We start from the raw sequence: 15535 nt of genomic DNA on the forward strand, positions 1-15535 counted from the left end.
GAAGACACAAACAAGCAGATCAACAAATAAAACGTATCTGTAGAATTTGTAAGAATTTGTATCCAAGTCTTTTCAAAATGCCCCAGATTGAACATAAAATTTTTTTAAATTAATTAATTCTATTTTTCTAATTATCAAATTTTACCGTCATAAACTTAGTAGTCATCCATCACATGCATCAGTCAGACAAATCAAATATAAATACATTTAACTTCAGTTAAAAATCAAGACTTTAAGACATATAAAAATGAGATTCAGCAGTTTTAGAACTGAAAGTAAATTTAATTTCAGTTATGATGGCTTAGTGCAGGAGGGGTGTGGTGCTGGTGGGTCGCCTAAGTGGGACGGAGAGCAAAAATGTCTTCGAATATTTTTATTTCAGTATTTCCAGACACTTCGAAATGACCTGGACGATTGAGAAAATGTGCAACAACATCCACTGTCCATCTTCCAAAACATTAACCCTGCGTTCGCACTAGCAAGTAAAAAGACACTGGTGTTTCTCCCAGTTTTGCTTATGGGTGTGGACTTCTGAGATATAACTTCAAGATATAATGTCAAGGCAATAATTTGCAAAACAATCGAGAAAATATTCATAAATCAAGTTGTGTCGAGTCTTGCAGTTGTCATCTATTGCTTTGTCACTCGCCAGTGAGAACGTAGGGTAAAAACACCAGATGATCGTCTGATGACTCTTCAAGTCAAGACGCCATTTTTCCTTCGTTCACCTCGGACACATCTTGGACATTTCCTTGAGGCTAAAACCGAGGTGAGACTCCAGATGGTTAATGTAAGCAGAAGGAGTCTGGAATTTTGAATCGCACTCTCCACAAAGAAACAAAGGATTTCTGGAGTCCAGGTTCTTTAGAAACTTGGTCCCTCCTGTTCTCCGCAGCTGGTACTTCACATTCGCAAGCCAGTGTGACACCGTGGTCATTAAGAGACCTGTGAACTTGCAGATTTTTACACGTTCGTGAGGACAGAGGTCTGTTACGATGTAGCAACCTTCTGGGGTCTGTTTCAGGCTTGACACAAACTCAGCCTGAAGAATGAGTAAGTGCTGAGGGTTCCAGCTGGACTGACGACCTTTTTGCTTTTGCGCAGAAGAAAAGTTTTCCATTGGCTCCTCAGATGAACTCCTATCAGTGTCAGATTTCCCTAAAAGGTACGGTGGAATGGAGGACTTGGGAGTGAGCTGGCTAGTGAGGCTCTTTACCATGTCTGAGATGTCCATGAGGGCATTTTCTGGTAGGTTTAGAGAATCCGACAGAGATAAGCCTGGGTGATGAGCCTTACTTCCATTAGCTTTGTTGTTTATTACCTTGAGGTTGCTGGTGTTGATAGTGCTTTCTTTATGGATGCTGCCAGTAGTGCTTTTGCATTTTCTCAGATCTATAGGCTGGTCACTGTCCTTGTATAAATCTGTGTCAATCGTCCCATTTTGCTCATCAGATGACGAATGGTGGGCAGTTTTGTCCACCCTGTTGCTGATCTTGTATAACACAGAAAGAGGATCAGAGGAGGAGCTGAACACCTTAGATGCTTTGGGAAGGTGCGAGTTCACAACTAACTGGAGTGAATTTAGAGGGCTTATAAAAGACCTCTCAGATGATTGATCATTAGCAATCCCTAAACAGTGGCCATTACCGATGGGTGACTTGTCTAACTCTAGGCTATGGTTCGTATTATGGCTTTCTACTAACATCTCCATAGGTTCCACTTTACACATACCTACATTTGTCTTTGTATCAACACTAACTTTGTTGTCTCTCATTAACGGTGATATTGACGTAGCTGCATCTGCAATCCCCGTCCTTTCTTCCCTCTCTTTCTTTACCAAGGTCCTTCCCGAGACCTTCTCCATCAGCTCCTCCATGGTAGATACGCTGTTCCTGAGGCTCAAGGGCAATGACTGTGTGGGAGGAGTGTAAATAAGTGATCCAGAATCAGGATTGAGTGAAAGAAGGTTGCTATTGATGACTGCTTGCACACTTTGAACCACCGGAGGTACAATAGACGGCTTCGCAGCTCCCTGAAGTTGATAAGCGGCATGGATGCTGGAGTATCCTCCCCAGGTGGGCGCACCTGTCTGAGCCTTACTGATGGCACTGGACACCGTGTTCTCAAGAGACTTCAGAATGTCCATCCCTCCTTTAGCAGTCTCCTGAAGGTCTTCCTCTGTAAGGTACTTATATGATGTAGAATCCATGCTGACCTCTTCCTTCTCCTCCTTGATCCTTTTCGCCACTGGTTCGAAAACCTCCTCCATCTTGGCCTCTGATCCAGAAGACAGAGCAGGTGACACCGACTGGTGTTTAACAACGGCAGCTGTTGGAGGTAACGGAATTGACTGTGTGCTTTCCTCCACAATTTGATCAAACACTAGCTGCTTTCCTTTTTTCACTGCAGTGTTTGTGACCTTCAGGAAGTGGCCTGTGACCATCATGTGGGCAGTGAGTTGCTGCAGTGTATCATGGGAGCTCCCACACTCCATGCACTTCAGAATTTGTGCTTTGCGTTCCTCAAACTGCCAAGTGTAGCTGGCACCATTCTGGTATCCATAGCGATTGTTTGGTGTAACGTAAGGATTAACAATGCCCTTCACAGGAAACACTGAAGCCTCTTTCCTGGAATATGTAATCAACTTTGGGGAACAAGGGGAAATTAGGGAATCATGAAATCTTTTTTTGGCTGCCGGAACCAGTTTGGTGGCCAAAGCTGGCACAGGCTCTTTAAGAGGCACTTTCTGGTAATGCTTTGTCTTAATCATGTGGACACTTAAGTCCTGTAAAGATTCAAAGGAGTGGCCACAGAACATGCACTTCAGTACCTTTTGGGCATCCTCCTTGCCTTCCATCTCCATCAATGAACGCTTGCGTGGCTTCGACCAATGCTTGCTGTTATTCTCTTCTTCTTTCTCTCGGTTGTCATCATGGTAATGACCAGTATTGTTCATGTGAACTGTAAGACCTACTAATGTGTCATATGCAGCATTGCAGTCCCTGCACTTGAACCTGCTAGCACCAGTCAAAACAGAACCATAGAGTTTGTGGTTTTGCCGGTAGAGCTGCACCGTGCTGAACAGGCTTGAGTCTGGTGATAAGTGGTGGTGTGTTTGTTGGAGTGTTTTAGCTACAGCAGCCTGATGCCAGTCATACACCACACCAGGACCGTTAGAAGCCTTAATGCTGCAGTTAGTAACTGTGCTGCCATTTGAAATGCTTTCTGCCTTTCCGTTAAGGATATTTCGATTGTGATTGCTTGGTCTATTAATTATGTTATTGCCATTCGGTTGCGTCATGCTAGCCGTGCTAGACGCGGTTGCTCTACTTTTCATGATATTCATCACAACGTCGGACCACGATGCATCAGAGATCAGGTTTGTGCAGAAGGCTTTTGTCCGAGCTCGGTTATCCAGAACGCCGTTGTCCGAGCTGCTCCGTGCTTCTTCCTCTTCATGTCCTTCTTTTAAATCAATGCTTTTAAAATCAGGGATCTGATCACCGGTGTCACTGAGCGGGGAAAGACAGCCAGTATCTGGGTTGGTCCCATTACTGTTAGGGGAGTCCTGAAATCTCAGAGACGTTTTTGCATCTCTTTCCTCTTCCTCAGTGAATATGTATTGCCTATGGTCATTCAAAGCAAGACCGTCATCTTGAAGTTGCTTGTCTTCAAAAGTGGCTGCTTTAATCTCCAATGGAAGGTAAGCTGAGAAACAGAGAGAGAGAAATCAAATCAATCCTACGTAATAAGATTTTGAAAAGCTATTCCTTTAAATCTTTTTTTTTTCTTGTGGAGTCAGTTCCTCGGTGTTCCTGTAGCTTTAAGGTATGTAATCTTTTGTTTAATCTTTCTCTACATTCATATTGTTGCCTATAAAATAACCTCATATATAATATCCAGAGAGTTGACAAGCGCAATAAGCACAAACATAATTAGCACATGCTTTCACCACTAATATGCATGCATAATCAATGACCGTTGCTTCTGGTGCTTAATTCACATACACAAACAAACATAAGATGATGATACTTGCTTCTATGGTGATATGTATTTTTGTGTGTGTGTGTGTGTATGAGTGTTTGTCCTAGCATCACTCTTTCCTGATGAAACAAGTACGCTGATGAAACTGTTAAGTACACCCAAGGTTGGTGTGATGGAAACACGACCGACTTAAGGTACAAAGTGCACGTATTGCTGTGGGTTTTTTTTTATCCAGTTATGTTTACACAAGCAGAAAAAAATTATTCTAAGTATCTTTATAACATTTCTTGGACTGTTAATGGTTTATATCATATTTACAGTGATATAACAGTGAGATTTACAGAACACAGTGAGAATGAGAATATAAGTAATGTGATACAAAGAGATGATTAGTCTGAAAACACACACGCACACACACGCACACACACACACACACACACACACACACACACACACACACACACACACGCATACACATGCATACACACGCATACACACACAAATTACAGTTCAAGGTGATGGCTAAAACAGAGCCATCTGCAGTGGTCCAACAGCGTCTGTCACATCACACACAAATGATCTCTCTCTCTCTCTCTCTCTCTCTCACACACACACACACACACACACACAATGCTGTTTAAGCAAAATATACACTGACAATTTGTCATTTCTTTACTACGCTTTTACCACTAGAGAAAACAGAGATGGAGACACTAAAGAGAAGCGAGAAGAAGGGCGAGCGAGACAGAGACTAGAGGTTGTTAATGTATAACCTCAGTGTGATGAAAGCGTGGATGAAATGCTGAATTATTTGAGAGTGTGTTTTCTGATGTGTTGTGTGTTACATCACCATGGAAAGAGATGGGGATTATTTCACCTCCAAACCCAGAGGAACACTCTCCAGCTGAGACACATACACACACACATACACACACACACACACCAATTACACTGTCCCTAACAAGATCATTAAATGATGTCCTGTTTCAATTTCTAAGACAATCCAAATCCAGGAAAATATCAGATTCAGAGAATCCACAGCAGTAAGACGGTTGTGCTGCATTTGAAACTTCATGGTTTGTGCTGTTCAAGTCAACATCACGCTCATTAATGACACAAAACAAGTAATCGAATGCCATGTGTGAGTGTGTTGTTTTATCCCAACCAAACCCAGCATTCATGTCCTACACAAAGCCATTCAAATTCACCCATAAACATGTCTAAACAAATCCAAATCCAGCCTTTACTTCCCAAAACACATCCAAACTCATCCCAAAACCACCTAATCAGAGCTGAGACTCATCTCATTCCAAGCACAACCATTCATCTAGAGCGTAAACCAATCAAAATCAAAGTAAACTAATTTAACCTCCACTTAAACTCGTTCAGGAAAAGTCTACCATGTCATGTACCTGTTTAATCTCTCCACCTGTCCATGGAGAAATCTTTTGATTACAATGTCTGATTACAGATGAAAGCAGCAGCCACAACTATAAAAACACACATAAACACACACACACACACTTTTAGAGAGTGATGGTATTATAGTGTGAGATGTTTTGCATGCAGATATCATTTTCCCATTCTCCCAAGTAAAAAACATCAAAAGGTACACAGAGAGAGAGAGAGAGAGAGAGAGAGAGAGAGAGAGAGAGAGAGAACACCAGAGAGACAAAGAGACAGAGTGAGGCTGAGAAAGAGAGACAATAAACAAAGACAGATCACATGCAGCAACAGTGTTTGAAAACATGTAATGCAAAATGCATGAGATCTTAGTGACACACACATGCACGCACACGCACACACACACACGCACACACACACACACGCGCACGTCTTTCCGTGTACAGCAAGCAGCAGCAGCCACAGATGTTTCAGTTAACATAGGGTTCTGCCTCAATGCCTAATGCTAAATGCTCATTTTCCCTCTCATTTACATTAACACACACACAATTCAAGCGTGACCATGTACCATGTATAATAATAGATTTATTATGTAAATAAATAAATCCATTAATATATTAAAATATTCTGTATTTCCTTTCTATTATTATTATTATTACTATTATTATTATTATTATTATTATTATTAATAATAATAATAATAATAATAATAATAATAATAATAATAATAATAATAAAATCTCACATTTTCTGTAATATTTGCATTTAAATAAAACTTTCTGTTGATCTACTGCACATAAAAACATCCGGTTGAATCTTTTTTTAATTTCTCTTGAGTGAAATGTAACAGAAATGTTGAATCTGTACTAAATCTTTAACTCTCAGTTTTTTAATGTAGATTTCCTCAAATGTAGATTTCCTCAAACCCTCCTAACTATCCTCCACTCCACTACTCTGACTCTGCTGCTGTTATGTAACAAGGATCTTTAGTCCGTCCTCATGACCGAACGTCATTAAAGATTGTTATAAAGATTATTTCAGGCCAGAATATTATGAACAATTTCAACAGGAAACACAATCTTCCCTAATATTTACCGATTTACTGTTGACATTAGAGCTTTTTAATGATAATAATTTCATCCACACAATCTTCAAAAGGTCTTCAAAATAAAAAAAAATAAAAAAAGACATAAAGATATTCATCATATCTACAGCAGTTTTCTTGGTTTTACTGAACCGTTTAGAAAAAAGAATCTGAAAATTCAAAAAGAATTCAGGAAAAAAAATCATGTAAAATGAGTTCAATTTACGTTAAAAGTCAATTTCTGTCCTTGCAAAAATAATAAATAATGTTCCAATCATAATAATAGCAGTTAATAGTGATTTTAAAACAACATTAATAATCATAATAATGTTTTTTTTATTTCTTCTGCCACCCTGAACATATATTATTGCTACGCTTCATACTTAACTGAATCCAATAATAAGAATAAACATTAGTGTGATTAATGTTTAATATGTTTCAGTCTATGATCCCGGAGTGTGCGGTCGATTTTCTGCAGATTTCTCTGCGTTTATCAGCTCATTCGCTCCACTGGTCACATTTTAGAGATGTAAAGAAAAAACCTTAACATTTTTTTGCTATATTTAATTTTAAATAAATTTGCTATACTCTGAAAAGAATTTTGCCTTATTGAGACTTTTTCATTACAATTGAACTAGTATGTGTTTTTTCTGTGAAATTATTGTAGAATATGTTACTTTTTTGCATCATTGATAGTCAGTCCATTAGAGTTATTACCATAATAAGTTAGCAAAACAATAACGATTACTGAAGAACGTTGGCATTGATTCTTCTCCCTGTTCTGAAATCAGAAACACATTCTGAGGTTAAATATTCATCTCTTTGGTTGGTTAGTGACTTTGTCTAGTACTCTAGTCCTTTTTCTACTGCGTTCACACTATCCAGGGTCGAGTAAGATAGGACGAGAACTGCTTTCAAGGTTTTTTCAGAGTCAAGTCCTCCCTTCCTAACCTTCTTAAGTAGTTTCCTCTCGTCATTGGCACCTTTGAGTCTGGATCCAAATTCGTGTAAAGCTGCTCGGACACATCGCTTTTAAACCTTCTACTGAAATAAAATGAAAACAAATATAATCCATAAATATCCACCCAAAAGCAGCTCATTTTATTACGTGCATTTCCTCGATCATCAAGCACAGTCTCAGGCTTGCGATTAAATCTTGTATAAAAAAAGAAGTCAATATTAGGGGAAGAACGAGTTACTGTTCTTACCTTTTCTTACCACTTTATTTGTATGAAATCAAAAAAATGTATTTGTTAAAATCAGGTTCTCTCAGGTACAAATCTCTAACGATCACATTTTCAGCTTTTACAGGCATTAAAGCATCCACTATATTTATTAAACCCATGCTTTTTTTTTTGCCCTTGTTGGCTTTTTTTCTGCTAAATTTCTGCAGCTCGTTTAGAATCATGAGCCACTTTGATCATCTGTGTGAATCCGTCCAGAAGTTTACACCAAAGTGACGTCAAAAGTTCATATGTTTAAGTCTGTTTAAGTTTAAGTTTCTCTGATTGCTTGTATGCTATTTTTATCCCTAAATAAAAAAAATACACTATTCCATTTAAGGCTGTAAAGCCAAAATTAGGCACAGTACACTTTATGTTCAGTATGTCAGAAAAATAAATCACAAGTCAATGCAAATAAATCAATTCTACTAAGAAACTTCATTCGTCTGTCATTTCATACACACAGGCGAATATGTTTCACACTTATATCATTTGTACAAGTCCACTGAGCTTATTTTTGTTACGTTTTAGCTACCGTTACGCACTGATCACTTTGCACTTTCATTACGCATATCGTTTTATAACATCACAAGACAATATCTTATTATTAAAACACCAGGCACAAGTGATTTAGATATCTTTACCTTCTAGATTTTTAAATATAAGTTTTTAGTGGTGCATGTGCATGCTCGTGACCATAGTGGTGTTCCTGTACCTGCAGATTTCCTGGGTTCTCTCTGTTTTCTCCTCGCCATCCTTCTCTCAGTGCTGATCTTCTTATGCAGGAATCACGACACGCACACACACATACACACTCTCTCTCTCTCTCTCTCACACACACACACACACACACACACACACACACACACACACACTTTCAGTCAGAGCAACAACAAGAACAAAAAAAATCACTCGAAAAGTTCACTCCACTGTGCGTAAAGAGCGCATGCGGTTTGCGCCGGTTTGGTTACTCATCCGAACTCGATCTGCAGATTAACACAGAGAAATCTCACACAGCATCTTGCCAGACTGATAAAGAGTCATCCTTCTCTTCTTCTTCATCATCATCACCATCATCATCATCGGAGAAAATGAGCAAACAACTCCACCACCAACCAGAAAAAGGGGGTATAAACTTTAGGAGTTTTTTTTCACCGCTGGTCCTTTAAAGTGTGCGCCGATTTATCAGTAGGCGATATCTCCGATACTTTAAATACAAACAGAAAGAGTGTTGGATACGATACAGAACTCCAACTCACTGTGTTTGTGTGTCTATGTGGAATCCGCGCTAATGGCTTTGGTACGCACGTGTACACTCATACACACACACACACACACACACACACACACACACACCTCCAGCCTTTCCCTCTGTTACACTCCTCCTACTGCTCGCATATTTATATTTACACGACTGAATAGATTTCTAGTTTTATATTGGTTTATTAGATCCAGAGAGATGATTTCTTTCAAATGTAGACTGTTGAGTTATAAGTCAACCTGCTTGCTTTAAAAACATATTTGCAGGCGCTATGAATTGTTTTATAAAATCAGATTAATGCACTCATGAATGTCATTTTTAGAGTCTGGAATTTGTTTCAGGGCATTAAACCTATTAATGCTAGAAGCTTAACCGGTAAGCAATAGTCAAACAACATGTACAAATCCAGAAGGTTTTGTCTTATTGCCATATCATACATATTAACCTATATGCTTAAATAAATCAGTGTAATATTTAAGCCAGAAGTTTAAACACTATATATGAATTTATAAATGGAACTCCAGATAAAATTGCATGTAAGGTGATGATCTTTGTATATATGCTGAGCCTTCCAACAAAAAAAATCCAGCAAAGTAACCCATGGTGCAGTATTTGTAATACATACCACTTCACCTGCAGCCAGGGGCGTCACAAGGCCATTTTTAGCTTTAGCCCCCCTAAACTTCTGCCCAGCACCCCTAAAAAATTATTTGATTAATTATTTATTGATCGCTTCAGTCCCCTTTAAAAACGCATTTGAAGCGGCGACAAGCTGCGTCATGTTTCGGCTCCTCCCCTGAACTGAGTCTGCGTGGATTCAGCGCGTTTTTCAATCCGCAGGGACGCCGAGCAGAGCGAACATCAGAGAGTACAAAGGTGTGTGGGCTTTTATTGATGGATTGCTATGATATGACATCTGCATCGGTGCAGTTCTTGTAATTGCAGTTTACTGGACCAATACACAGTTCGGTTTCTCATCCAATGCGTCTTCGCTGCGTTCAACTTCAGCCCTTATCACAGTGTGATAGTTGTTTTTTCTTCCAACAAAAATGAAGCGATTAACACCCATGAAAACATACTTTAGAAAACGACCATGATTTATTTTAATTGACCTTTTAAAATGTAAAACATATTATTGTGTATTTCGGCATTACAAATATGCAGCCATGCACAGAAATGATTAAAGACACACATCATTATATTGTCTGAAAGCACTAAATGGCACAGAGAGAGAAACATCATGTGGAGTTATTTTGTTTTGTATTATTAAACATAATTTTAATTATATATTGGTTAAAGTTGGTTAAAAGTTTATTTTATTTTGTCAAAAAGTTCCTTATCTGAGGTTTTTATGTGAGCATAGAAATGCAAACAGTAAAATGTTGTGTTTGTACTGGAAACGTGTGTACGTGTGTTTGTACAGTGAGTAATGAATCAGGAAGTCTTTATTGTAAAAAAAAAAAAATACATTCACAACTATTCACGAATAGTGGATTGCAATAAGGTTAGTAGTATACAACCCTACCCTGGGGGCTGAGCCCCCCTAAAATGAAAATTCTAGAATCGCCCCTGCCTGCAGCCATCTTTCACCGAAAACAAATCGCCAGGTTAAAATTACAATTAACCCCAGCGTCTATCTGAGGGTTCACGGAACCATATATACATATGTATTTAGCTTTCTAATTTACCTCTTATAACTTGTGGGGGCACTGAGGATCACCTGGATAACTCAGTAGTACAGTTTTCTTGAAGCAGAATGCCTTTAAGTAATGTCCATCATGTTAATGTAGGACCTTGGTGGTCATGTCCACCAAGAGAACCCCTCAGTGACAGACGAACAAAATAAAGAGTACCATTGGGTTAAACAACCAATGCTTTGCAGGTTGGCTTGTAAAACTGTTGATGTGTAACAATGTTGGTGATGTGACAGTGTGGGCAGAAATACTGGGTCCAACCACAAGGTTATTTCGAATGTCTTCTAGCCAAAATGTTCTGTTCTCCTAATTTTTTTTAGTTGAAATGATTACTAGCAAAAAGGTATTTTTCATAGACATCTATTTTGAATTATTAGGGTGCTTAAGCTTGTAATGGACTACAGGAAAATGGGGTGCAGATCCTATCAATGGTTTGGACACAATTCAAAGGACAGCTTCCACCTTAGAGCATACTAGGCCTGTCTACTCTGAGCTCTTGTGTTGGAACGGTTCTTGGACTGCTAGGTCCTAGTGTTCAACTTAGCATTCATATTTACAGGCACAGATGACTTGGCTGAGAATGCCAAATTTTTCCATCATTAGAGACAGAAGCTCTACTTGGAAAGTAACCACCGGATGGTCCGATTGCTAGCTAAATCAAAAGTGGATACCAAACCGTACCAGCTTACCGTTGCTGAATTTTTTATAATGTGGGAAGAGGAGAACAAACATATCCTTTATAGTGGGGTTAGTTGAGAACCAGTTTCCAAAAAATACCCAGGGCACGGAGCTGCTAGCTCTTTACCCAAGCCAAAGCCTCAGAGATCAACTGTTCTGCACTTGTGGATTTAGTCCGTATAGGTTTCCCTAAAGAGAGAAATAATCTTGGGAACATCCTGGAGGATTAAAGTACTGCGTTATCAGGACTGTCAGTCATCAAATCATCTGTATATATTACACCCATTACTGCTGCTATATATTGTACAAAAAGCATAATATTGCACTATATTGTTATTTGCACTCCCACACTTTATGTACATAATAGTTTATGTTCATATTCTATATTCATATTTAATACTCATTCTGTCTATATTGTATCTCATTGTCTGCATTGTCTTGTATAGTTTGTATAGTATAGTGTTATTTATGTCTGTACTTTTTAGAGTCACAAACAGCTAGAACCAAATTCCTTGTGTGTGTCAACACACTTGGCCAATAAACCTGATTCTGATATAATTGTAGCCACTGTTTTATTAATAGGATGACAAGTGAGGTGAGGTGACCAGATGAATGTTCACAGGTCAGTGCATCTGGGGTAACATGCCATGGCATCTTAATCTCTGCAGATGTTCCACAAGACCATTTTTTCTTCAGTTTTGGGTCTTCAGTTGTATTTTAAGTCAAATTGAGGGACAGTAGGAGTGTTGCACTGGTTAGAGTGTGTATGTATAACCTTTTACATACAGGAATATCAGCTAAATTAGATACATTTCATAACTAAATACTAGAACACATGCGATATATGCAAAAAAAAATCAATGATTTTATTAATTTCCCCCAAACACATTTTACTTTGCACATGCTTTGTTGCATGCCAAAAGGGAAGCAGAATGACCGGAAGCGGAAGTGAACTTGCTGCACAACACAACGACCTGCTAAGGAATAAGACCAAAAAAATACAGCTTAAATTCGGGTTTTAATGAAAAGCATTCAGCTTAAAAGTTAAAATGACAAAAACGTGTTGTGCTTGAGATATATTTTATCGTTTAATTAAAAACTCTGCAAGTTTATACGGATTAGCATTGTAGGCTAAAAAAGACTAACTTAAAAAAAAAAGTAACTTCGGCTCGGTCCCAAATCACATTTGTGTCTTTAGGTAGCAGGTATAGGGATTGTTGAATTGGACAGACGTGATATTCAGTGTGCTAGTGCTCGGTTTAGGACGTGACCCGATCCAGAACAGAACCTTGCTTTAAACATGTCTGTTTCTCTGATGTGTAAGTCTGTGTTGGGGTCTCGTCGAGCTGTACACGCATTTCAGAGGCGTTTTATTATCGACATGTCGTATTCAAATCACTTCATGGATTATAAACGCTCATCAATACCGAGCAGCATGAAGAAGATGATGGTAATGAAACTGAGCCCCAACTTCCGTCAAGCTGTTTCCGTGGAGACACTTCCGGTTCCGACCCCGAGCGACACCGAGCTGCTGATCCGGAACCGGTCAGCACACACACATACATACACACACACAGACACTGAAACTCATACACACACACACATACATACAGACACACACACATACTCACACATACATAAAGACACACACACAGACATTGAAACTCATACACACACACACATACTCACATACATACTCACACACATACTCACACATATACAGACACACACACAGACTCACACACATACACACACAGTTTTTCCATAGTCAATCTGTTTACTGCATACTTTTGAGGTGGGAGGAAACTGGAGAACCCAGATGAAACCCATACAGTAACTTTAGATCAGGACTAAACCTGTTAATAATGTTTATTTGCCTAAAAGTCCCCAGGCTAACAGGTAACAGCAGAGTAAATGAGTCAACATGTGAAATAAGAAGCGAGGAAATCTGATTTGATCAGGACTGTAGTCACTTTAACTTTGGACTGTAGTCACTTTAACAATGCATGTCCATCCCAGTTCCTCCCAGTGTTCCTCACAGTGTCCATCCCAGTGTTCCACACAGTGTTCCGCTCAGTTGTAGGGATGTATCCGAATTTTATTTAGATAATAGATTTAGTATTATCTATTGAACCATTACATTTAGTGTAAAGCAACACATCAACAATCACAACAAAAAGGAATGTAATGGGGTTGTGATGGTGTGGTGTAAATTTTTGGATATGTAGTGTTTTTATTACTCAGGGTATAATAGCACTGTAGACACTACGTAATATTCACTGAATGAGGGAGACCCGAAACTTCCCAGAATGCTAATATGGTACACATACTCCACTAATACTCCACACATTTGCCACTAGGTCTGCTTATCTAGGAACGCTTACAGTCTGATGAGTCAGTCTCCCAGTCGACGGCATACCATTTACGGTATTTGGTAGACACCTTTATCCAGAGTTACATTTTTATCTCATTTTATACAACTCTGCAATTAAGGGCTATGCTTAAGGACCCAGCATTGGATGCTTGGTGGACTTTGAATTCGAACCGATCGTTATGTCGTTATATGAATTTGTACGTTTTTGTTCACACTACCTCAATTCCAAGAGGTTCATTTGTACATTAGTCACCATTTGAAACAATAATCAATATGGCATCAATTTGGCATCAATATATAACTCATGGTTTCTTACTGTTTCCCTCTTTAGATACATTGGAATAAACGCATCTGATATTAACTACTCTGCCGGCCGCTACGACCCCTCATTGACCCTTCCGTTCCCAGTAGGGTTTGAGGGTGTTGGAGAAGTGGTGGCACTGGGTTTAAGCGCCAGTTCCCGTTTTGCATTGGGTGACATGGTGGCCTATTTAAACGCAGGCGCGTTTGCCGAATACACTCTCGTTTCCGTGCAAAAAGCGATTCCGTTAAAAGAGCCACAGCCAGAAGCGCTAGCCGTGATTGTGAGCGGCGCAACTGCATCCATCGCCCTGAAGTGCCTTGGGGAAATAAAACAGGGGGAAACCGTGCTGGTGACGGCTGCTGCCGGAGGAACCGGACAGTTTGCTGTCCAGTTTGCCAAGATGGCTGGGTGTCATGTGATAGGCACATGCTCCACCAGAGAGAAGGCAGAGTTTCTGAAGAGCATCGGCTGCGATCGGCCAATCAACTACAAAGAAGAGGACTTGGCCGCAACGTTACGCAGGGAGTATCCTAAAGGTGTAGATGTGGTGTACGAGTCAATAGGGGGCTCTGTGTTCGACCTTGCTGTTAAAAACCTGGCGCAACATGGGCGCCTGCTGGTGGTGGGTTTCATCTCAGGTTATCAGAGCGAGTCAGGCTTGCAGCCCGTCAGTGGAGCTACAATTCCTGCCAAACTCCTGCAGAAATCAGCCAGCATAAGAGGATTCTTTCTGCCCCACTTCCTATCAGAGTACAGTGATTGTGTGCAAAAGATAATGCAGATGCAGGAGAAGGGGGAGATTTTGTGCGCCATCGATGATGGACAGACGGAAAAAGAAGGGCGATTTGTGGGATTGGATTCAGTGTACAGGGCAATAGATTATATGTACGCTGGAAAGAACCAAGGCAAAGTGGTGGTGGAGGTTAATCCCGACGTTTGAGGACAGCGGAATCCGATAGATTGAGTCACAACATCATTTTAATGAATATGTATCCAAGATTTCTTTTTATTATTTACAGAATAAATATCTTACTATACTGTATAAATGAAAAAAATCTGTTTCATCCAATGAACAACAAATTCTGATCTCCTTTTTATAAATAAAGATCTTGTAAATAAAGTATCGCTGTTATTTTTATTTGTTTAAAAATTACAACTGTTATTATTTGTAATGTCTCTGGTCATACATAATGCTAACCACCGTCAAATATCAGGCAATGGAAATGTTTTTAACCTAGTAAATAAATAATATTAGGTGGTGTTCAAATCCAAGTGCGATTGTTCTGGGAACCAAACCATGGTGCCATTATGCTGTCTCACCAACGTTCCCCTGTCACTCGTGGGACTCATTCGTTGTGGAAAACTAATCATGTTATCATCAGCTAAAACACACATGCAGGTTACTTTACTTCCTGAACAGTGTGGTACTGATTTCTAGCTGCGAGAATGAGGGCGCAGTTCCAATGCTCGGCACCGCCTTCTACAGGTAGTCCTACAGGTTCGGTACCATGCTGGGCTTCCAGTTTTCA

General features: G+C 39.5%; 2 protein-coding genes across 2 annotated transcripts; one reads left to right on the forward strand and one right to left on the reverse strand.

Annotated features, from left to right (window-relative positions):
* Positions 1-704: 704 nt before the first annotated feature.
* On the reverse strand, positions 705-8450 carry LOC132840384 (teashirt homolog 1-like). Its single transcript, XM_060862018.1, has 3 exons — positions 8411-8450; positions 1363-3708; positions 705-1278 (listed from the first exon to the last, which is right to left on the reverse strand). The coding sequence occupies exons 1-3, from the start codon at positions 8448-8450 to the stop codon at positions 725-727; spliced, it is 2940 nt and encodes a 979-aa protein (XP_060718001.1). The 3' UTR covers positions 705-724.
* Positions 8451-12270: 3820 nt separating this feature from the next.
* On the forward strand, positions 12271-15126 carry LOC132848860 (prostaglandin reductase-3-like). The gene is made up of 2 exons (XM_060874914.1): positions 12271-12873; positions 14034-15126. Exons 1-2 carry the CDS (start codon positions 12629-12631, stop codon positions 14944-14946), a joined length of 1158 nt encoding a protein of 385 aa, XP_060730897.1. The 5' UTR covers positions 12271-12628; the 3' UTR covers positions 14947-15126.
* Positions 15127-15535: the final 409 nt, after the last annotated feature.

This window comes from Tachysurus vachellii, chromosome 1 (assembly GCF_030014155.1).
Source record: "Tachysurus vachellii isolate PV-2020 chromosome 1, HZAU_Pvac_v1, whole genome shotgun sequence".
Classification (NCBI taxonomy): domain Eukaryota; kingdom Metazoa; phylum Chordata; class Actinopteri; order Siluriformes; family Bagridae; genus Tachysurus; species Tachysurus vachellii.

Bases quoted from the DNA above. Each gene is read 5' to 3' on its own strand.
- LOC132848860 (XM_060874914.1), top strand. From the start codon at position 12,629: ATGTCTGTTTCTCTGATGTGTAAGTCTGTGTTGGGGTCTCGTCGAGCT. The intron at 12,874-14,033 runs GTCAGCACACAC...TTCCCTCTTTAG, and splicing joins GAGCTGCTGATCCGGAACCG to ATACATTGGAATAAACGCAT.
- LOC132840384 (XM_060862018.1), bottom strand. From the start codon at position 8,450: ATGGCGAGGAGAAAACAGAGAGAACCCAGGAAATCTGCAG. The intron at 3,709-8,410 runs GTACAGGAACAC...TCTGTTTCTCAG, and splicing joins AGAACCCAGGAAATCTGCAG to CTTACCTTCCATTGGAGATT. The intron at 1,279-1,362 runs GCATCCATAAAG...CTCATCACCCAG, and splicing joins ATGCAAAAGCACTACTGGCA to GCTTATCTCTGTCGGATTCT.